This window comes from Dipodomys spectabilis, unplaced genomic scaffold (genome assembly GCF_019054845.1).
Source record: "Dipodomys spectabilis isolate Male_0828 unplaced genomic scaffold, ASM1905484v1 ptg000066l, whole genome shotgun sequence".
NCBI classification, from domain to species: domain Eukaryota; kingdom Metazoa; phylum Chordata; class Mammalia; order Rodentia; family Heteromyidae; genus Dipodomys; species Dipodomys spectabilis.
Window position 1 is genome coordinate 11,983,501 of NW_024870743.1, and position 23,299 is coordinate 12,006,799.

Genomic DNA, 23,299 nt, shown 5'->3' on the forward strand with positions numbered 1-23,299 from the left:
TCCCAAGCCAGAGAATCACACCAAGTGTGCCATCACAGGACAGAGAGTTAGTCAAGAGAGGGGAAGCCAAGCAGACACATCTGAGCAGCTGCCGCTGCGGCGGCAGGGTTGCGGCAGCGACCACCGCCGCGGGGGCACACCTGAGACACAGTCCGGGACGAAGGAGCCAGACGCAGCGGACGAGCGGATTCTACTCAACACCAGCAAGAACCGACAAGGAGCGGACAACTTCATCCTGCACTTTGCAGACCAGAGACGACCCAGGATCCAAGACTCGGCGTGAGTAGAAGCCCGACTTCCTCACTCCTTCTCCGGGAGCAGAGGAGGGAAGGCCACCCCTCCCCCCCCAGCACCGGTGATCTCCATCTTGGATACCGACAAAGCTCGGAGGAGCAGCTAGCTCCAGCTCAGGCCTTGGAATAAAACAAGTCATTTAGCAGGTCACAAGAACTTAACGGTGAAGTGACCTCACAGACTCAGTTCCATCCAGGGAAAAGTCACCCAGCTCAGGCGCCAGCCATTGGAGTGGCTCTCCTCACTGGGTAACCAGAGCCAGAGGCTGCCCCTCCCTCTAGCAGCCTCCACAATCAATTGAAAAACAGAAACCCTGAGAATGGCTCCAGGCTGGGTGCTGTGAGTTTTTTTCACAAAATAGCCCCAGGGAAAAGCTACTGTTTGTAGAAAGGCCTCAACTCTACCCAGAACCTAGCCTCATCATTGCATCCCCCTCTTTTGTGATTCTCAAAGCAGATCACCCTCCCAGTAAACTAACCTGGGAGGGGGATCTCAAAATCTTGGGTAAAGCAGAGCATTTTTCTGCCTGTTCCAACAAACTGACTTAAGAAACCAATCAAGCCACAGGACCTCAAGCTGACCAGAGACTCCAACCACACTCTGGTTACAGACAAAAGGGAGATACAGGACTCTTCCCACCCCTCCCCCCCCCCAAAAAAAAAAAATCAAAGACCTTTTTTTTTTTTTCTTCTTCTTCTTCTTTTCTTTTTTTCTTTTTTTTTGTTTTGTTTTTTTTTTCTTCGTTTTTTGTTACCTTATATATATAAAAAAATTTTTTTTGCTTTTCTAAAACTTTTATTAATCTTTAATTTTTGCCTCTTCTGAAAAAATAATTGTTTTCCAGTAACTTTTTTTTTTCTTTTCTCCTCTTATAATTTTTATTTTAGGAATACGTGATGTGTGTTTTCCTTTCTTTTCTTGTCTTCTTTCTCTTTTTCTTTCATTCTTAATTATCTTTTTGTTTTTTGTCTAGCTCTACTGAACTTCTGATCTTTTCTTCTCACTTTCCTATCCTTTCCATCTTTTCCTCTTTGTTCTTCTTTATGTGACTTAACTCTTGTCCTGCACATCCTCAGATAAACCCATAGTTAACCAGTAGACCCTACCCCCCATTGTGTACACACTTAACCCACAAACTTATTACTCAATTCAAAACCTCTGACACTTAAATTCATTAATAGCAGTACTACCTCTTTATACCTATATAATATTTTAAGCATTTTTTTAAAGTTTTCCACATCTCCTCTATGTCCCTCCCTTTCTCTCAACATATTCATATTCCTCTATAAATAGATGGTCTTTTAATCTCTAAAATAACATTAATTTTTACGTTTCTATTTTTTTTTCTGGTCTCTTTTCATTCCCCTTTCCCTTTCTTCTTTCTCTCTCTCTCTCTACTTGCATCCTACCCAACCTATTTCCTGCACTGTGATTAGGACATAGTTAACTCTCCCTGTGCCTCCCCACACCAATCTATTCCTATTTTTTACCCACATCTCTCCCTAACCCTAATAATTTCTGGTTTTCCAAATTCTTCTCTGCGGTTCGAAGTCCTTTAACATGTAGTTGTTTGATGTCGAATAGATGTATCTGTTGAACTAGATTGTATCTGTAGACTATTGACTGTACAAATGCAAACTTTGGTTGATGGTTGCCTTAAGATAGTGTTCTAGCACAAAACTGGTGCTATCTTCATCTCAAATGGGCAGAGTAAGCCAGAAAAACACAAGAAAAATGGCAAATTCGGGTATCTCAATTCCCAATCTTGATAATCAGGGGTTAGAACAGATAATGAATAATCCAGAGGAGAGTTCCCAAACAGCTCTACAAACACTGCTGGCAAACATGATAAATGAAAAGTTTGACAATGTACAAAGGACTCTGTATGAGCGTGACAGGGAGAGAGAGGAGGCATCCCAGAAGTTTATACAGGAATATCATAAGCGTGAGGAAGCTACTCAAAAACTGATACAGGATTTGCGTGAACAACTTGAGAATACTCAAAGAGAAAGGGAGGAATGGCATGAGCAGGCTGAGAATACTCAAAGAGATCTGCAGGAATCCCACGAACGGGAGGAAGCTAATCAAAGAGTAATACAGGAATTGAGAGACCAGGTAGAGAACACACAAAGATCACTAAAGGCATTCATGGAATCCATTAACAAAGAGCTGAAGGAAGTCAGGGAGACCACAAAGGGAATGCTGAATGGAACCCAACAAAAGGAATGGGAGCCCAAAGAAACCATAACCAATCAACTAAGCGATTTGAGGACAAACACTGAACACCAAATTAAGGAAGTAAAGAAATTCATACAAGACCTAAAACAGAGCTTCAACAAAGAACTTGAAGCCATCAAAGCTGACCAACTAGAAGGAAAAGAGATAAAAAACAAAGTAGAGAGTCTTGACAGCAGGTTAGACCATGCAGAAGATCGAATCTCAGGGATTGAAGACAGCCTAGATATTATAGAGAAAGAACATACAACCATCCAAGACAAGTCCAAGAAATATGATAGATCTATCCAACACCTGGAAGACACCATCAGAAGGCCTAATCTAAGGATAATGGGTGTAGAGGAGCACCTAGAAACAGAAGTTAATGGTCTAGGAAATTTGTTTAACAGGATCCTAGCAGAGAACTTCCCAAACATGCAAAAAGATAGGCCTGTCCAGATACAAGAAGCCTTTAGAACCCCAAATAGACCAGACCAGAATAGGACATCCCACCGCCACATTATAATCCACACAGGATCAACTCAGAACAAGGAAAAGATCCTTAAAGCTGTCAGAGAGAAAAGGGTAATCACTTATAAAGGGAAACCAATTAGAATCACCTCAGATTTCTCAGCAGAGACAATCAAAGCAAGAAGAGCCTGGAATGATGCATGCCATGCCCTAAAAACAAACAACTATCAACCAAGAATACTGTACCCAGCTAAACTCTCCTTCATAACTGAAGGCCAAATAAAAACCTTCCATAGCAAAGAAAAATTGAAACAATACATCTCCACCAAACCAGCCCTACAAAAGATTCTTAAAGATGTCCTACACATAGAAAACCAACAAGACCACAATAAAGGCCAAGAAACTGCACCCAAACTGAGAATCCAAGAACCATAGGAAGAACCCAGTTTTCGCAGCCCCCAAGAAGGTAGATAACATGGCAGGAACTCCCAAATACCTCTCAGTCCTATCTCTTAATGTTAACGGACTGAACTCTCCAATTAAGCGACATAGACTGTCTAGTTGGATTAAAAAACAAGACCCTTCTATCTGCTGCCTGCAGGAGTCACATCTTGCCCGTAAAAACAAACACATTTTCAATGTTAAAGGCTGGAACAAAATCTACCAAGCAAACGGACCGCATAAACAGGCGGGAGTTGCAATCCTAATGACAGATAAAATAGACTTCAAATTAAAATTCGTGAAAAGAGATAAAGAAGGTCGCTACATACTAATTAAAGGATCTCTCCTTCAGGAGGATATTACAATTCTAAATATCTATTCGCCAAACAATGGAGCACCCAAATTTATCAAAGAAACACTACTTTCCCTCAAATCCCATATAGATCCAAAGACATTAATTGTTGGGGATTTTAACACACCACTCTCCCCACTAGATAGATCAACTCGGCAAAAACTCAACAGAGAAACCGCAGATCTAAACAGCTGCATAGATCAACTAGACTTAACAGACATTTACCGAACATTTCACCCAGCAGCATCAGAATACACGTTTTTCTCAGCAGCACATGGAACGTTTTCTAAAATAGACCACATTTTAGGCCACAAAGCAAACTTGTCTAACTAAATTCAGAAACATTGAAGTTATACCTTGCATTCTCTCTGACCACAAGGGAATAAAATTAGAACTCAACACCAAAAGCCACCAAAGAAAGTCCGGTATCACATGGAGGCTAAACAACACACTGCTGAATCATGAGTGGGTCATGGAAGAGATTAGAAAGGAAATTCAAATGTTCATGCTATTCAACAAAAATGAACACACAAAATACCAGCTCCTCTGGGACACAGCAAAGGCAGTACTCAGAGGCAAGTTTATAGCTCTGAGCTCCTACATCAACAAATTGGAGAGATCTGAAACTAACAATTTAATGACACATCTAAACCTCCTTGAAAAAGAGCAGCAAGATAAACCCCAATCCAGTAGACGGAAAGAAATAATCAAAATTAAATCAGAATTAAATGAATTAGAATCCAAAAAAACTATAGAAAGAATCAACAAAACAAAGAGTTGGTTCTTCGAAAAACTTAACAAAATTGACAGACCCTTAGCAAATCTTATCAGAAAAAGAAGAGAACACACCCAAATTAATAAACTCAGAGATGAGAATGGAAACATCACCACGGAAACAAGCAAGATTCAGAACATTATAAGGGAATACTTCTCAAAACTTTATGCTAATAAGTTTGAGAACTTGACAGAAATGGACCTCTTCCTAGCAAATATTGACATGCCAAAACTAAACCAAGATGAGGCAAACTATCTTAACAGGCCCATATCAAGCATTGAAATAGAAACAGCAATAAGAGACCTCCCAGCTAAGAAAAGTCCAGGACCAGATGGTTTCACAGCGGAATTTTACAAGGCCTTCAAAGCAGAGCTCACACCAATTCTCCTCCAACTCTTCAATGAAATTGGAAGAGAAAGCTCACTACCGAACACATTCTATGAAGCCATCATAACCCTCATCCCAAAACCAGGCAGGGACTCATCAAAGAAAGAGAACTATAGACCCATTTCTTTGATGAACATTGATGCAAAACTTCTCAACAAAATTTTGGCCAATCGACTTCAACAATTCATCCAAAAAATCATACACCACGATCAAACAGGATTCATTTCAGGGATGCAAAGCTGGTTCAATATACGCAAATCAATTAATATTATTCATCACATCAACAGGAGCAAGAATAAGAACCACATGGTTATCTCAATAGATGCAGAAAAAGCATTCGACAAGATCCAACATCCCCTTATGATGAAGGTTTTGGAAAAATTAGGAATCCATGGAACATTCCTCAATACAATAAAGGCTGTATATGACAAACCTAGAGCCAGCATTATACTCAATGGTGAAAAACTAAAGCCATTTCCTCTTAACTCAGGAACAAGACAAGGATGCTCACTCTCTCCACTTCTCTTCAATCTAGTATTAGAATGCCTAGCTACAGCAATAAGACAAGATGCAGACATAAAGGGGCTCCAAATAGGGAAAGAAGAAATAAAACTCTCCCTCTTTGCAGATGACATGATCTTGTATTTAAAGAATCCCATAGACTCCACTCCCAAATTACTCAAGCTGATTCAAAACTTTGGCAAAGTAGCAGGTTATAAAATTAACCCCCAAAAATCAATGGCTTTTCTGTATGCCAACAATGAGAAAAGTGTGGCTGAAATTAGGAAAGCAACTCCATTTGTAATAGCCCCACAAAAAATAAAATACCTAGGAATTAACTTAACTAAAGAAGTGAAGGACCTCTATGATGAAAACTTTAAAATCTTGAAAAAGGAAATCAACACAGAACTTAAAAAATGGCAAAACCTCCCATGCTCCTGGATTGGAAAGATTAACATCGTGAAAATGGCAATACTTCCCAAGGCTATCTACAAATTCAACGCAATACCTATCAAAATTCCACCCTCATTCTTCAAGGAAATAGAAGAGGCAATCCAAAAATTCATATGGAACAATAAAAGACCCCGAATAGCAAAAACGCTCCTCAACGGAAAGAACACGGCTGGAGGAATATCAATACCAAATTTCAAACTCTACTATAAAGCCATAGTAATCAAAACAGCTTGGTATTGGCATAAGAACAGACCTCAGGACCAATGGAATAGAATTGAAAACCCAGAAATGAACCTACAGACCTATAGCCATCTAATCTTCGATAAGGGAGCTAAAACAATAGAATGGAAGACAGACAGCCTCTTCAGTAAATGGTGCTGGCAAAACTGGTTAACTACATGTAGAAAACTAAAGCTAGATCCTTATATATCACCCTGAACCAGAATCAACTCCAAATGGATCAAAGACCTTGAACTCAAAGCAGACACTCTGAAAACATTACAGGATGGAATAGGAGAAACCCTAGGTCTCCTTGGCTCAGGCCGAAATTTTCTGAATAGAGACCCGGAAACACAACAAATCAAAGAAAGATTGGACAAATGGGATTGTATAAGGTTGCAGAGCTTCTGCAGGGCAAATGACATAGCTAGCAAGATCAATAGAAAGCCCACGGATGGGAGAAGATCTTTACTAGCCATACAACGGACAAGGGTCTCATATCTAAAATATACTTGGAACCCCAAAAATTAATCCACCCAACAACAAATCCTCAAAGAAACAACTGCCCAATAAGTAAGTGGGCGAAAGACTTAAAGAGAAGCTTCTCTGAAGAAGAAAGAAGGATGGCCAATAGACACATGAAGAAATGTTCAACATCCCTAGCCATAAAAGAAATGCAAATCAAAACAACATTGAGATATCACCTCACTCCAGTTAGAACAGCAAAAATCAAGAACTCTAACAACAACAGATGCTGGAGGGGATGTGGACAGAAAGGAACCTTACTTCATTGTTGGTGGGAATGTAAACTTGTTCAACCACTTTGGAAAGCAGTATGGAGGTTCCTCAAAAGACTTCACATAGAACTCCCCTATGACCCAGCAATCCCACTTTTGGGCATTTACCCTAATGTTTACAAAAAAGACCACACTAAAGCTACCAGCACAACTATGTTTATTGCAGCATTATTTACCATAGCTAAGATATGGAACCAACCCAGATGCCCCTCAATAGATGAATGGATCAAGAAAATGTGGTATATATACACAATGGAATTCTATGCCTCCATCAGAAAGAATGACATTGCCCCATTTGTTAGGAAATGGAAAGGCTTGGAAAAAATTATATTAAGTGAAGTAAGCCAGGCCCAAAGAAACATAGGTCCCATGGTTTCCCTTATTTGCAATATCTAGTATAGGTATGAGTCAAGCGGAAAAAGTCAGAGAATGTGATGTTAGGAAAACAAACCCTCAAATATGTATTTTAATGTTTTTGTTTCTTTCATGCATGTGTTTCTAACGCATTTATAAGATTATTTCTTGGTTGCTTTGTATGTCCCTCCCCCACAGTGTAACCCCTGCTTTCACTATATTTGATGTCAGTATAACATGTGGAGGAGATGGGGACAAACAAGTCGTTTAAGGATTCAGGTGGACCTGTTGCAACAATGAGAAGTACAAAATGTCATGTCAAAACCAGCTTTACAATGTCGGAGGGGGGGGGAGGGGGGGTATGATTGGGTGGGGGGGAGGGGGGAGGCTGGGAAGGGAGGTGAAGGGTAAACAAAGGAGGAGGCTGCAATGCTTGGTAAGAAATGTATGCATTATCCTGACCATGTAATTGTAACCCCTCTGTACAGTATGTTCTCAAATAAAATAAAATAAAATTTAAAAAAAAAAAAACAATTATAACACCTACTGGAAGCAACTTGTGGTTTTCTGGAAGTGAGTTGGCAAGATTCTCTAATCCTTCCAAATCTTCTAACATATAGTAACATTCCGCTAGGCGTTCCTGGTTCCGACCTTGCACATAATACTGGACAGCATTCAACCTGTGGGAAGAAAACAAGGAAAACTTCTAGGACTAACACAAACTTCCTACCAAAATGTTCACTAGAACTGTTGGTACAGGTGTTACTCCCTTGGTCATTCATCTCAGTTACACAGTACCTACAAAACATTTAAGCTGCAAAATACTTAAAGACCATGTAGCATTCTAAAATTCTTTATAGTGGTAACATCGTTACTTATCATCAGGAGATATTATACTCCAAAACACTGCCACATATAGATAAGCATACCGATCAAAATGGAAACTTAACAAATGCAATGATTCCTGAAAGCAAATATGAACTGGTTTTCACTTCGTTCATAAATAAGCCATATCATAACATCTTAGTATTAAATACTATGATCTCAGACAACAGAAAGCTACCTGGAGTTAAATGCTATCTGTAAATTCCAAAAATTAACAATGCTCATCTTGCAACTTCTTGTTCTCCACTTGAATTTAGAGCTAATTGAATTTTAGAACAGCTAACTGAATCTTTATTTCCCCAGCACTACTGCCAAGGCAAGTACTCAAGTAGCTACAATTCTAAGCATGCATGAATTCAGGAAGTGCTCTGGCGACTTTTACATACCACTTTTGTCGGTCAGCAAAGTAGTCTCCAATGGCGTTGTGGGCTTGTTCCAGGAGACTGTCATCTGCATCACCAGATCCAGTTTTCAGGAGTTGCAGTACTCTAAACCAATCCCCCAACTTCAGCCGGAGGCCAATAGCAAGATCTCTACAAACAACGAGATCTTCATTCATTCATTCATTCATCCAGCCTACAAGTGTTTATCAGTGTCTACAACAAACTCAGTATAGCTCTAGCTACAGAGAAGACAGACAAGGCAGCTCTCCAAATAGCCTGGCCAATGTACTGATCAAGTGACTAAGCTTATCCGTGAGTGATTAATGTCTTTATAAGGGGTATCAGAGAAAACTCATGCCTGCCCACAAAGTGAGGATACAAAATTCAAGGCCCATTCTGCAAGCAGAGTCAGGACTGTCATCAGACACTAAACCTGTGGCCCCTTGATCTTAGACAGCCAGCCTTCAGAACTGTGAGAAATAAGTCTGTTCAGGAACTTGGTTATAGTAATACAAGTAGACAATGACACCAGAGGGAAAAAAAAATCTGTTTCCAGTCTTATTTTCCTGGACTTCCAACTTATTTAACAGCTTAATTAATAATTTCTTTCATCAGATTCTTAGATAGAATCAGGTTTATTTTGAAACAGAACATATAGGATAAATATATTTGGTTTTTATATTTCTTTTCAGTGCTTAAGTATTATTAGAGATCTCCTGAAGAATAAAAAACAATAATAAAAATTAGAAATAATATTCACAGCTGAAATGAAGTACATAACTATATATGTATATACATGTTATATATATAATTAAATATAAGCAATAATATTCTATTTTAATGGCATTTGATTTTATACTGAGAGCAGAAAATTAAGTAACAGCCTAAATGAGAGAATTAAATCATGAATTGTATAATAAATAACAAAAGCTCCTATTCTCCATAGCTCTAACAATTTTTCCCAGAAAACAATCTCCACTGTCAGATATAAAACAAAGAAAAAGGCTACCTCCAATGATAAAACAATTTGGTGAGAGACATATAGAATATCTTTGATTGTAATCCAAACTGAAAATTATTTTCTAAAAAAGATGCTATGACTGAGTGTCAGTGGCTCACACCTGTAATCCTACCAACTCAGGAGCCTGAGATCTGAGGACTGTGGTTCAAAGGGAACCTGGGAAGGAAAGACCATGAGACTCTTAACTCCATTTTAACTACTAGAAATGGCACTATGGTTCAAAGTGGTAGAGCACTAGCCTTGGTCACTAGCTCAAGGATTGTACCTCAGCTCTGAGTTCAAGCTCCAGAACTGGTACACATTCACATTCACACATATTCACATTCACACATATTCACATTCACACACACACACACACACACACACACACACACACACACACACACATACACGATGCTATGATATACTTAGTCAGTTTTATATTGCAAAATACTATGAACTCTAGAGTACTTGTACATGCTTGCCCCTTCACAATTTACCTTCTGTCCATTTCAAGGTACATTCTCTCAGCCTCTTCAAACCTGCCAAAGTAGGTAACAACCTCAGCCTTCTTCATTGACTCGCTCTGCAGATTGCCCAAGCGCTTCACAAACTTAATGCCTTGGTAATCTCTGCAGCGCACAAATGCTTGCTCTGCGGTGTCCAAGTCCAGCTTCTGAAGAGCTGCTTCAGCCAACAGGCGCCTTTATTTTAAAAAGATAAGTAAAAAAGAGGGGAGGGGAGTCTTACTAGTAATTACTAGTAACCATACCTATTATTTTCAGGGAAGTGATTATCCTAGCACATGCAACTATCTTTCATTTAATATTGTACTGATATTGAAGACTTCCAATTCTAAAGTGAATTTCTATATTTTAAAAAGAACAGCTAGAAGCTGTGTGTTGTGGTACACACTCATAATCCCAGCTACTTGGGAGGCACAAGTAGGCTGGCCCCAGGCAAGAACATGATAATTTACCAAATAATAATTAAAGCAAAGGTGGCTGGGAGCATGGCTCAAATAGTAGAGCACCTGTCTAGCAAGCCTGAAGCCCTGAGCTCAAACCCCGGCATGATTAAAAAAGAAGAAGAAGAGCAAGACAGAAAGACCAAGACTGAAAACTAGTGTAGAGAGAGGATGACAGCAAGAACTCTACACATGACAGGTAGGGATTCAATACCAAAGTCGGGGGTGTGGATTGTTCTCTATGAACTGAGACGCATCTTCAATTCCAACCTTCTCAATTAATGCTCGACTGTCTCGCAGAGATCGAACCTCGAAGTTCATTATGTAATCCTTGTTTGGATGTTCTGGATTCTAAAAGCAAAGATAGAAAACAAATAATTCAAAAGGCTGCCTAGAGAGTATGTTTCTTCCTTGCAATTAAAAATAGAACAAGAAAGCAACAAAATCAGATGCTCTATACTGTGAGCAAAACTATGAAGGAAAGACATTCCTAACAGCCAAAACACATGAATAAGTAAGTCCCCACTGAGCCACCAGCCACCTTGAGGGAGACGTGGACAATGACAAGAGTGCTTCCTGGTTCTCTCAGCTCAGTTTCTTCCCTGGGAACATATTTCCTACCCAGTGTGCTACCTTCTGCCAAAGCAGAAACCCACAGACAGTCACCTCCACTCCCCCATCCCTTCATCTAAGGACAAATGCCAGATGAACAGACTTTTGTAAATGTCCACTCCCTTTCCTTTCTTTTTGTATTTCTTTAGTCCTCCAAAAATAGTATTGTGTTATTCTTAAAAGTACATGCATGAAGTGAGGTTGGAATACTTTGTAAACATTTGTGGAAACATAGTGAAATCCCACTCTTCTCACATAACTAATGTAAGTCCCAGCCCCAAAGAAAAACTATATGCTTAGAGGAATACACAGTCCCATGAGACATTTCCTGGCCAACAAGGTCAGAAAAGAAGCATGACTACATTCTTTGCTTGAGTCGGTTGTGTATATAGTAGGTAGATAACAAAATGGTGACAACAAGTTTGGGGTCTGTTTTAGCTTGTCTACCCTATCTGCACCCCCTCTCAACAAACTGAACACACTTGCTGTAGATAGGCTTTCTCCTAATCCTAGAATCATATAAAATGCATTTAAGCTATCAAGAATCTCAGGCAAGCCAGGCATTGGTGATCATGCCTGTAATCTTGGCTGCTCAGGAAGCTGAGATCTGAGGATTGTGGTTCAAAGCCAACCAGGGCAGGAAAGTTTCCATGAGACTCTTATCTCCAACTAACCACCAGAAAACTGGAAGTGTAGCTGTGTGTCAAAGTGGGAGAGGGCTAGTCCTGAGCGAAAGAGCTCAGGGGTAGCACCCAGACTCTGAATCCAAGCCCCATAACCAACCAAAAAGAAAAAAAAAATCTCACAGTTCATCTAATCAATTTAAATATATATTTTCTAAAATCCTTTAAAGTGCAATTATCATTACTGTAAGTACTATTATAGTTACTGTAACTTCTAACAGGATTTTAAAGGACACAGAAAAACCACAATCTAAAGAGAGTTCACAACAGCTTCTCTGAAAATACTGTATACAACTTAAACAGCCACTGAAACACACTCATTCCTTTTACAGGTTATAGAACTTACACATGGCCAGGTCCTTCTCTTCACCATTTGCAAAACGTTCTATCCACCAAAGAGGGAAACATTTAACCATGGTAACTGTATATTTGTAGGTGTGGGAGACTCAGACTTTGTTTTGGCTTTAAGCATCCTATCCCCCTCCCTGTTTCCACCTAATGTGGTCCTGCTGATAGGAGAACCCAGGTGCTCCCTCTTTGGGACCAGCCAGAGTTTCAATGACATCCACCCTACCCTTAAGAACTAAAGCACAGCTAAGAGAGCAGGGCTGGTCACAAGATCTGCTGACCTCTGGCTCCATTCCCCTAACCAGAACGCCACAGGCCTGGTCCAAACAAAAATCCTAATCAAGCCAGCAAGAGAAGAGAATTGTTTGCTTGTTTTTTAATTTACCTTCAATATCTCATCCAAAAGAACAGATTTGATTTCCAAATCCTCAAAGTTACAAATATATCCAGAAGTCTGAATGGGTTCCTTTAAAGACAAAGACAAGTGTTAGGTTTCATTATACAAAATGTCCCCTTCTTTAGAGTGTTCTTTTTTTCCAAATATTTTACTTACCTTTATTTTTATTTATTTTATTTATTTATTATGGTTATAGCAAAGGTGATGTGCAGAGGGATTACAGTTGCATATGTCAGATAAGTACATTTCTTTTTGAACAATGTCACCCCTTCCCTCCCTCACTCACAGTTTTTCCCTTCCATCCCCACCCAAAAGCTGTAGAGTAGTTCATTTTCAAAATAGTGTCTAGTGAGTACCACTGCTGCATTTGTTCACCCCTTGTCCCACCATTTCTATGCTTACCCTTACCTTCCCAAAGACAGATAAACAAAGACAAAAGGAAAAGAAAATAAAAATAGCAACAAAAAAATCTGTTTCCATTTCCTAATAATAATAAATATTAGTTTATATGATTAGATGCACGTAGCTATTGAGCCTTTGTGATTCTCTCCTAAGAATATCATCCTTTGGTCTCACTCTGTATGAATGCCTGAAGACCTGTATAATTTATCATGTCCTACTATTTTTTTTTCTTTTACTATCCAGTGGGTTACTTAGATTGATCAGCACAGTCTAGTTACCAAATGAGGGAATAGACATATGAATAAAAATTCAACATCCCTGGTCAAAAAAATGCAAATCAAAACAACATTGAGATTCCACCTTGCCCCAATTAAAATGGCCATTATCAAGAAAACTAACAATAAAAAATGCTGGTGAGGATGTGGCTACTGTTGGTTGGAAAGTAAACTTGTCCAACCACTGAACAGCAGTATAAAGGTTCCTCATAAGACTAAACATAATCCAGAAATTCCACTCCTGGGCATTTATCCAATAGACCACAAACAAGGCCACACTAAAGCTACCAGCACAGCCATGTTCATTGCAGCATTGTTTAGCATAGCCAAGATATGACATCAACCCAAATACTCCTCAGTGGATGAATAGATCAAGAAAATATAGTATAGTGTATATACAATAGAATTCTACTCTTCCATCAGAAAGAATGAAATTGTACCATTGGTAAAGAATGGAAAGACCTGAAAAAATTATATTAAGTGACGTAAGCCAGACCCAAACATATATTGATGTTTTCCCTCACTTGTAGTAATTAGAATGTGCCTTTAGAGTAGTCTTGACATATCTCCTACATAACATTTCATTTGCCAATATACAAGCACATGAGTCCATTATATTTCTTTACCTTATCTCAGCATTATATAAGCTTATAGAAAAAAGCATAGGATATGCATATTATAATGTAGAGTAGCTGCTCTAAATTCTTAATAATAAAAGAAGTGTAAATATTCTATGAGCTAAAATAAATAAAACTGCTAATAAACTTCACCTCTGGGGCTGGGAAGGTGGCTCAGTGGTAGGGTGCTTGCCTTGCATGCATGAGGCCCTGGGTTCAATTCCTCAGCACCATATAAGCAAAAAGAAAAAATCCGGAAGTGGCACTGTGGCTCAAGTGGTAGAGCACTAGCCTTGAGCTGAAGAGCTGAAGGACAGCGCCCAGGCCCAGAGTTCAGGCCCCATGACCGGACCCCCCCCCCCCGAAAAAAAAAAAGAAGTTGTAAAAGGTGATCTGTGGGTTAAAATGAAATACCAAAAACAAAGACAAAGGGAGAAAGGGAAAGGAAGAAAGATTAAAAACCATAGATTTTCAATGATCTATGTTTATTGGCCTATAAGTAAACATGAATAGATATTTATGTCATTCTTTTTTTAAACTCAACTTCTGCTTAAATTATATCAACTAATTTCCTTTATTTTCCAAAGTTCATTACTTATTTATCCATATCTCAATTGAATATGTAGTTTAAGACCCAAGGCCTACAAATCAAGGTACAATTTGCCTAAGTAGTATGCAAGTATTTCCTTTATCAAAAAAGTATCTATATTTTATTCCTCTACAACACAGTGAGAAACTGGTCCCCTCCCTCAGCACAGTCAGAAGGCAGAGCAAGTTTAACACAACAGACATCCTAAAATGCTCTAACTTGTCTATTCAGTATAGCACATTGTGACATGCTGTTTGTATACACCTAGACTAAGCATATACCTAGATTAGCTACCCTGCATAAATTGGACAAGTAGCTTTAAACGTTTATTTAAAATCTGAGGGGGTTGTTTTTTTTCACCATGTATTCCAGTATCATCTTTCCATACTTGGTGACTATGTATATAGATGGCATAAGGAATCCCACTGAGCACTTATACAATCGAGCCTAAGAGGGACAGGGCAAAAGAGCAACAGAAGGGAGTCAATCTGACCAATGTAAGGTACTATGGTACAATACCCTTGTACAATTAATATACACTAAAATGATGAAAACAATAAATAATGGGAGGGTAAAAGGTTCTGATGGGAATAAATATAGAAGAGATATTTTATATGAATGTGTGTAAATAGAAGAATGAAATCTGTTGAAACTTTTTTTTTAGGACTTTCTTCTTTAATTTTTTTTTTGTCAGTCATGGGGCTTGAACTCTGGGCCTAGTCGCTATCCCTGCATTCTTCAGCTCAAGGTGAGCACTCCATCATTTGAGCCACACTACCACTTCCAGTTTTTTAGTGGTTAATTGGAGAAAAGAGTCATACAGACTTTCCTGCTTGGGCTGGCTTTGAATCCAAAGCCTCAGATCTCAGCCTCCTGAGTAGCCAGAATTACAAGCATGAGTTACTGATGCCAGGCTCTTTTTAAATTTTTTATTACTATATTTTGCATATATGGTACTGAGGAATTGAACCCAGAGCCTCATGCATGCTAGGCAAGCACTCTACCACTAAGCCACATTCCCAGCCCTGAAATTGTTTTAAGAAAGGGGAAGGGAGAATGACAGAGGGGGGTACATGTGGTTGGTGTAATTATATGCATGCATAGAAATATCACAATGAAAGCCTTCTTGTGCAGCTGCTAATAGCTGCTAATTTTAAAAAACCTTTTTAAAAATTGGCTGATCTGAGCCACAGAAAGTTAAATTTAACCTGAAAAATGAATGAGTAAGGGACGTTCTGATACCCAGAAGAAAAAAAGACTATTCACAACCATATTTGTAAGAACACTTGGGGAGAGAAAGAATGTGGATTAGTGGTTGGTATGGTAACCCAAAGAAAACACAAAATAGACACACTGGCAGAAAAGAAGGAAAGAACAATTAGATATTTTTTTGTACAAAAACTTAGTAAATAAAACAATTTTGTTTATTTTTCTTTGTACTTTGATGAGGGGAAAAAAAACACTTAAAAAAAAAAAAACAAACAAACAAATAAATGAAGCTAGGCATAAGTGCCTCACACCTGTAATCACAGCTAAAATCTGAGGCTCATAGTCCAAACTCAGCCCGGACAGGAATTGTCCATAGATACTATCTTTAATTAACCACCAAAATGCCAGAAGTAGAGCTGTGGTTCAAGTGGTAGAGTACTAGGCTAGTCTTCAGCAAAAGAGCTCAGAAACACAGCCCATACCCTGAGTTCTAGCCTCAGAAACAGCATACACATGCACACACACGCACACACACACCATTTTTAAAAAACAGATGTCTAGGAAGTACCTTTCAGAGAAAATGGAAACTATTTAAAAATGGAGTATTATTTCCATCTCAAATACTTTGAAACTCTACAGAAATGTTTTATTTACATTCACAAACATGCATCTAACACACCTCTTAAAAGAGGTTTTGGGGCTGTGAAGTTGGCTCAATGGTAGAGTGCTTGCCTAGCATGCATGAGGCCCTGGATTCAATTCCTCAGCACCACATAAGCACAAAAAAGCTGGAAGTGGCACTGTGGCTCAAGTGGTAGGGCACTAGCCATGAGCTGAAGAGCTGAGGGACAGCACCCAGGCCCAGAGTTCAGCCCCCCCAAGCCCTCCCCCCAAAAAAGAGGTTTTGCTACTTGGCTCATTATTTCTAGACCATTAACATTCATTTCTTGATTTACCTCAGGATCCAAGTTTCTGAAAACATACATCCTTGTCTTCTCCATCATTGCAAACAAATCAGGATTATCCTTGGCCCACTTCATATCCCAGACGTCTTTCCGCTCCAATTTCAACAGCTCTCCAGTTACTTGCTGTCCTGTACTGTCAGTCACCCGAACATCCAGGTCGAAGAAAGTGAGAACTCCAGAGATGTCTATGATAGCAAGACGACTAGAAACAGTGTATTTGGAGGAAGAGAAAGATGTGCAAAATTATTCTCAGCAATCATGAGTGGAACCACCTACTAAAGCAATTTATCAGAAAACTGGAATATGGTAGAAATGGCTCTTGAACTTTTTAAATACATTTGATAGAAGGTATACATTATTCTCCATTTTGCTTCCCTATAAAGAAAACATAGAGAATTCATATGAAAATATGATCTGTTCTATATTCACTTACTCACCTAAGTAGTATATGCAAAATAAAATGTGTACCTAGATTGCCATATTCCAACAGAGAAAATCATTGAAACCAAATACAGTGTAGTAAAACCACACCCAACTTTAAGATACGTTCATAACAAACATACCTGTCTTCACTTTTACTATATAAATCCAACTCTTCCCCCTGAGGACAGTTCTCAGGCTTACCTAGAGTTGCAATTCAGGGACAATTGGTAGGCTCGACAATGTAGGCAATACTTTTGAATCAGAGCGACATTAGGAAGACTGTATCTCTGAACAGTTCCAGATTCACGACCCTAAGGAATTTATCTTTGATTACTAAGGTGTATTTACCATAACAAAATTAAACTACCACCTCAGGTCTCTCTATAGATCCATACTTTTTTTTTAATCAAAGTAATGTAGTCTTAATAAGTTCCCATTTCCAATACTGAATCAGTTTACTAAATATATGTTTATCTCCTAATTTAATTTCAACCTTTTTTTTCAAGTGGCTGAAAATGTTTTTCTCATAATATTCAAGAAAGACGCTTAAAGCCTAACTCCTTAGTAATATACAAGTTCTTATATAACAAGGAAGAAATATCTAAGGTTTTTTGAAATTGTATAGGTTATTATATGGAGTATGTTAGGAGCTAAGATATAGAGAACACTTATTGAAATTAAATTTCACATATATGAAAAATCACCAGAGGATCAAGCTATGAAACATCTGTTACTGAAAGTCTCAGTTTTATCTTATATAGCCCATTTTGTACTAGGCTTTAGCAATGGAAACAATGACCTAAAAGCAGGATATGTTGAGGGGTGTGTGTGTGTGTGTGTGTGTGTGTGTGTGTGTGTGTGTGTGTGTGTGTGTGTGTGTGTGTGTGTGTGTGTGTGTGTGTGTGTGTGTGTGTGTGTGTGTGTGTGTGTGTGTGTGTGTGTGTGTGTGTGTGTGTGTGTAAAATACATGTTTCTATGCAACTCTGGGCAACCACCAAAGCTGATGTGAGCAGGAAGTACAACAGACAGGAGAGAGCATAGCTTTCAAACTCTTCGGTGCCTTGAGCTACCACAATGGGAGCCACACAGCTGCCATATAGCCAATCTCTACCTCTTCCCTTTTTAACCAGAACAACACTGCTTCTGCAGCCCAGTTCTCAAGAACCACCAATCAGGGAGGGTGACTACTACCAAACACAATGCTCTTAAGAGCTTTTGCCCATGAAACTACTGGCAAAAAAAAAACTAGAACTGGAAATATATGCTATTGAGACTCTATTTATGCAATTCAAGTACAGCTCCATCAGCCCTGCCATATTAAACATTTATTTCTAAAATTAATATTTTCAAATGGCAGAGCTCAAGAAAAGACACTATACTATTGATTCTACTGGAAAAAATTAGCAGAAACTTGCCAGGGATTTCTCTATTTTAATGTCTGGCAAACATCATTACCTCTTCATTCTAAGTCTTATGAAAGTAGCCAAAGCACTCTTTCCATGTGTACTATCAGGCTACATACAGAGGAAACTTAGTCCTAACTCCCACTGCGCAATCTACCCACCCCATCAGCCCTTTGCAGGGCTCATTCCACCTTCTCTGCTTTTAGAAATAGCTATTAGTGGAAATGATTAATCATTTTTGAGGCAGGCTTTAAATTTTTCTCATCTCTTATATGAGGATATCCTTGAGGTACCCACAAAATGATAATTCAAATTCAAAACTCATTGCTTTATCCTAGTTTTACAATTTGAACAATTTTATTCATAAAGCAAATTTACTGAAACTTACCACAATCAATGTCTTATCAGATGCAGTTATGGCACAAATTGGATCTCTTGTACCCTAAAATCAATCAATCAATCAATAATTATTGTTTCAAAAATATTCATCAAATGACTATCTGGTACACAATAGCATTAGCTCACTAAGAAGAATGTATCAAAAAACATATTAACAGAAATTTATTTACAGAGCACATACTTTGTGTCAGACACTGAACTAAGCACTAGAGATATTCAGGTAAATCTTTACCTCAGAGGATTACTCACTGTCCACAGGGAAAGATGGTGAGCTGAACACATAATTAAAGACAGCATAATAAAAGAAATATCTTACACTAAAATTGGCAAAAATCTGAGCCTACAGATAAAAGATTGAATAAAAGCAGAAGGACCAGCACATGCCAGGAAAGGAAAAATGGACCAATACAGCAGCTCCTTGGACTTGTCTCAAGGGTATTTTGCTTAGTGAGAAAAGCCTATCTCAGCAGGATATGCATTATGTGATTCCACTCATAAAACAGTTTCAAATTGACAAAGCTATACAGATGGAAAACAAGGACAAAAACTTCCCAAATGGACAGAGTAAAAGACAAAATGAAGTAGTGAGAAGGGAATTCCTTATGGTGGTAACACAGACACTGAAAGTACATGTAAATGTTAGTGGGAACTGAATGAGGAACAAGTCCATAGTCCAGTTAACAGTACTGAATCAAGGTCAATTTCCTTGTTTTAATGTCATACTGTAACTCTAAAAGAGGTCACCATTGAGAAAAGTTGAGGAAAGAGGATATTTTGGCAATTTCTTATGAACTCTTAGTTGTTTCAAAGTGTTTTTTTTTTTTGAGAAAAAGAAATATCAGTATAGCACATTTATAAAAAATCCATTGTTTAGCATAGCTGTTATCTCTGTTTTCTAATTTATAAGGTAGAGGAGTCTCCAGGTTGTCTCACAAGGTTATGAGCATCAGATAGAAAACTAAGCAAAAAAAGCTTTAGTACCAGGCACCAGTGGCTCATGCCTATAATCATGGCTACTCTGAAGGCTGAGATCTGAGGACTGTGGCTTGAAGCCAGCCAAAACAGGAAAGTCCACAAGACTCTTTATTTCCAATTAACCACTGGAAGTGGTATTCAAGGGACAGTGCCCAGTTCAAGCCCTATAACCAACAACAACAAAAAGAGCTTTATTAACAATAATCTCAGAAAATCTTATCAAAAACAAAATTGCTTACTAAAATATTAAATTTTAGCATTTTTATTCATTTTTTTTGTCAGTTGTGGGCCTGAACTCTGGGCCTGGGCACTGTCCCTCTGCTCTTCAGCTCAAGGATAGCACTCTACCACTTGAGCCACAGAGCCACTTACAGCTTTTTCTCTTATGTGGTGCTAAGGAATCGAACCTAGGGCCTCATGCATGCAAGGCAGACACTCTACCACTGAGCCACCTTCCCAGCCCCTAGCATATTATTTTTAAAAAGTATATCTGTACCTAGATATAGTACCTAACAGGCCAGACATGACAGACCAACCATAGATGGGTGGACCAATAGACACACAGAGAGAGTCAGAGAGACAGATAGATGGACGAGAGACAGATAGATGAGAGAGGTGAGTAGCAGAAAAGGGGGATACATTACCCAATATTTTTAGAAATAAGCTTTCAATGTAGTATTCTACAGGTTACTTATCACCACATATCACCTTTATTTTAGTCTGTTTTTAAAACTTAGGGAAAGGTTTTCCGAACAGAAAAATATTTAAAGAATCAGTAAAGTTATATCCTATTTGATAAATAAGTTCTTTTTCAGATCTCAAAGTAAAAACATTATTTCCAAATTTGCAGATGTGAACAGGTATTAGCAAGACTAAAACTACCTACTTGAATGGCTTTTTTATAATCAAGCACCCCATCCAATGATCCAGAAGGAATATCATCAACATGATAAATTCTGTAAAAGCACAACAGAAAAACAGAATTTTAAAGAAAGGTTAAGGATTATATTATTTCATAATCTCTAGAGCAATTTAAAAAATGGGTGACATGAACAAATATTGTTACTTCATATAGAAATCTGATTCTTTTAAGGACTTCTGCGTCTCCTGATAGTGGAAACAATTTACTATGTGTTTACCAGTTATGTGACTCATCTGTTTCCGAAAGCTGCATCCCAAACATTGAGTCGTACATTCCCACTGAATTGATTAGGCTGTGGGACTTTACCTTACTCTACCAGTCAAGAGTAACCTCTAATACACTGATTTTCTCTGTTATTTATATATAATTTTACTTTTAATAATTTTCCTCTGTTTAATAAAAGTAGAACTTTAATCCATTTGTGAAGCCCTAATGAATAAGATTTCTGTGCTGATGTAAAAATCTCCCCTCCCTTCCAGGTCCCTAAGCTGCACTGCTGTGGGTCAGCACCCACATCACAACATGTGTTCACAGGCAACTGCAGCATCACCACTGGCTCACTGTCCACTTGCTCCCTTGTGGACAGTGGTGGATTTCCCGGAGACAAGACTGTCAATCTCCAATCCCTAAGACAGAGTCACAAACTGACAAGAGGTGCACAATGTCTGCTGAGGAATTATTAACATAAATGGAAATTTTTTTAATTGCTAAAATATCCTAGATGAGGCTCGAGTCTCAATTTTTTAATTGCAAAAATATCCTAGATGAGAAAATTACTAGACTTCTCTGAACCTGTTTTTCTCTATATAAAATAACGGTACCAATCTCTACTCTGCAGCATTTCTGAAAGGCAAAAATAAGGTGATATTGGGAAACTACAAAAGCACAGAGCCTGAAATAGACAAGGGGTTCAAGAGAACATAGCTGTAGAAGCATGCCATTTTCTAAATTTTGAAGTACTATGAATTTTTATAACTGCTCATTTGGAATTGTAATTAATTATACGCTCAAGGATGTAATAATATAAAAATTTGAATAAATTTAATAGAAGTGTATTAAAATGCAGAAAGATATGTCTAAATTGGTACTTACTTCTGCAATTTAAAATATTTCTATTAAGCATACCTAGTTTAACAACAGGAAAGTCAAAGATTAGAATAGGAGGTCCCTTAAGAGATCATGTGTTCTGGCTCCTTCTCCTTAAAGGTACAAAGAAGTCCTGTCTGAACCACAGGTCCAGAGTTAAAATAAACCTGCCTCTATATCCCATCAGAACCAAGGGGTCTAAAGTTAAATAAACCTGCCTTTCCTCCAAGAATTAATGCAAGAATCACCTCACCCTCCTAGAACGTGGCTTAATATTAAACCACAGCTCCATTCAGCTTTACTTAGACACTTGAAACCAATATACCTTAATTAACCTAGTATGTTAGAGTAAGTGAAGGTAGCCACTTCCAGCCCTTAAGGACTTCCCCTTGTTAACACTATGCTACCTCTCTTTTGTTTTGATAAAGTAGAATAGATCAACTTTAAAAAAATCAAATTAATGAAACATTATTTCTACCAATCAAGGCAATTGACATTTCTCATTAATGATAATTAACTATCTAGTTTAAATGTGACATGTCTGTGCATCAAAAAAGATACCTTTCTCTCCCTTCTTTTCGAGATCGTGTGATCTGATTAATTTCCAGTGCTGTGAGTTTCTTTGCCACACGGTATTGCCAGGTGTAAAATGCTTCTTTTGAAGCTGCTATCACATGGGTTTTGGTCATTGCAACAAATAACGGTACTATTAAATAGAAAACATTAAGACAATTAAGACAATTATGTCATTATACAGAATCACAGAATGTGCTACAGTGCACTATAAAAATCATGGAGTCTGTCTGACTCCTCATTTTACACAGACACTATACCCACAGTCTCTCAGAGTAGAAAAGAATCAAACGATTGTAAGATCATACAAAAATATTAACTCAAAATAGATCAAATGCCAAAATGCAGGAGTTAAAGCTATTGAACATTAAAAAATGTCTTAAATATGATGCCAAACATATAAGCAACAAAAAATAAGTAACAAACTGAGCTTCCTCAAAATTAAAAAAAAATTGCTTCAAATGATGTCATGAAGAAAATGAAAACACAATCCGTAAAATGGAAGAAAATATTTTCAAATCATCTATCTAATAAGGAATAAGATCTCAAATATATAATTACTTAGTTCATTTTTACATAGTATACACTGCTTATAATGAACTGTTAAAATTCAATAATAAATGACAAATAACCCAATTTTAAAAATAAGCAAAAGACATAAGTAGATAGTTCTCCAGTGGTGATGTACAAATAACCATAAAGCAGATAGAAAGATAGCAAAAATCAGCAGCCACCAGGAAGTGCAAATCAAAGCTACCATGAGCTAGAACAGCCAGAGTCAGACAGTGACAGTGTTGACAAGGATGTGAAGAATTGCTGAGAATGTCAAATGCACTTTGAAAAACAGTTTGGCAGTTCTTCAACATGTTAAATGTAGCATTATTATCTGCCCTAACCACACCTAAGTATAAATTCAAAAGAAATTAAA

At 38.0% G+C, this 23,299-nt stretch overlaps 1 protein-coding gene across 1 annotated transcript in view; it reads right to left on the reverse strand.

Annotated features, from left to right (window-relative positions):
* Wdr35 (WD repeat domain 35) overlaps positions 1-23,299 on the reverse strand; it is a 62,582-nt gene that overhangs the window by 10,400 nt on the left and 28,883 nt on the right. The window contains exons 12-21 of the mRNA XM_042680783.1: positions 22,360-22,504; positions 20,677-20,746; positions 18,805-18,858; positions 17,215-17,324; positions 16,582-16,792; positions 12,522-12,602; positions 10,708-10,844; positions 10,027-10,230; positions 8,530-8,676; positions 7,806-7,938 (exon numbers count right to left, since the gene is read on the reverse strand). Of these exons, the coding sequence (XP_042536717.1) occupies positions 7,806-7,938; positions 8,530-8,676; positions 10,027-10,230; positions 10,708-10,844; positions 12,522-12,602; positions 16,582-16,792; positions 17,215-17,324; positions 18,805-18,858; positions 20,677-20,746; positions 22,360-22,504 (1,292 nt within the window). The remainder of the gene's footprint in view (positions 1-7,805; positions 7,939-8,529; positions 8,677-10,026; positions 10,231-10,707; positions 10,845-12,521; positions 12,603-16,581; positions 16,793-17,214; positions 17,325-18,804; positions 18,859-20,676; positions 20,747-22,359; positions 22,505-23,299) is intronic.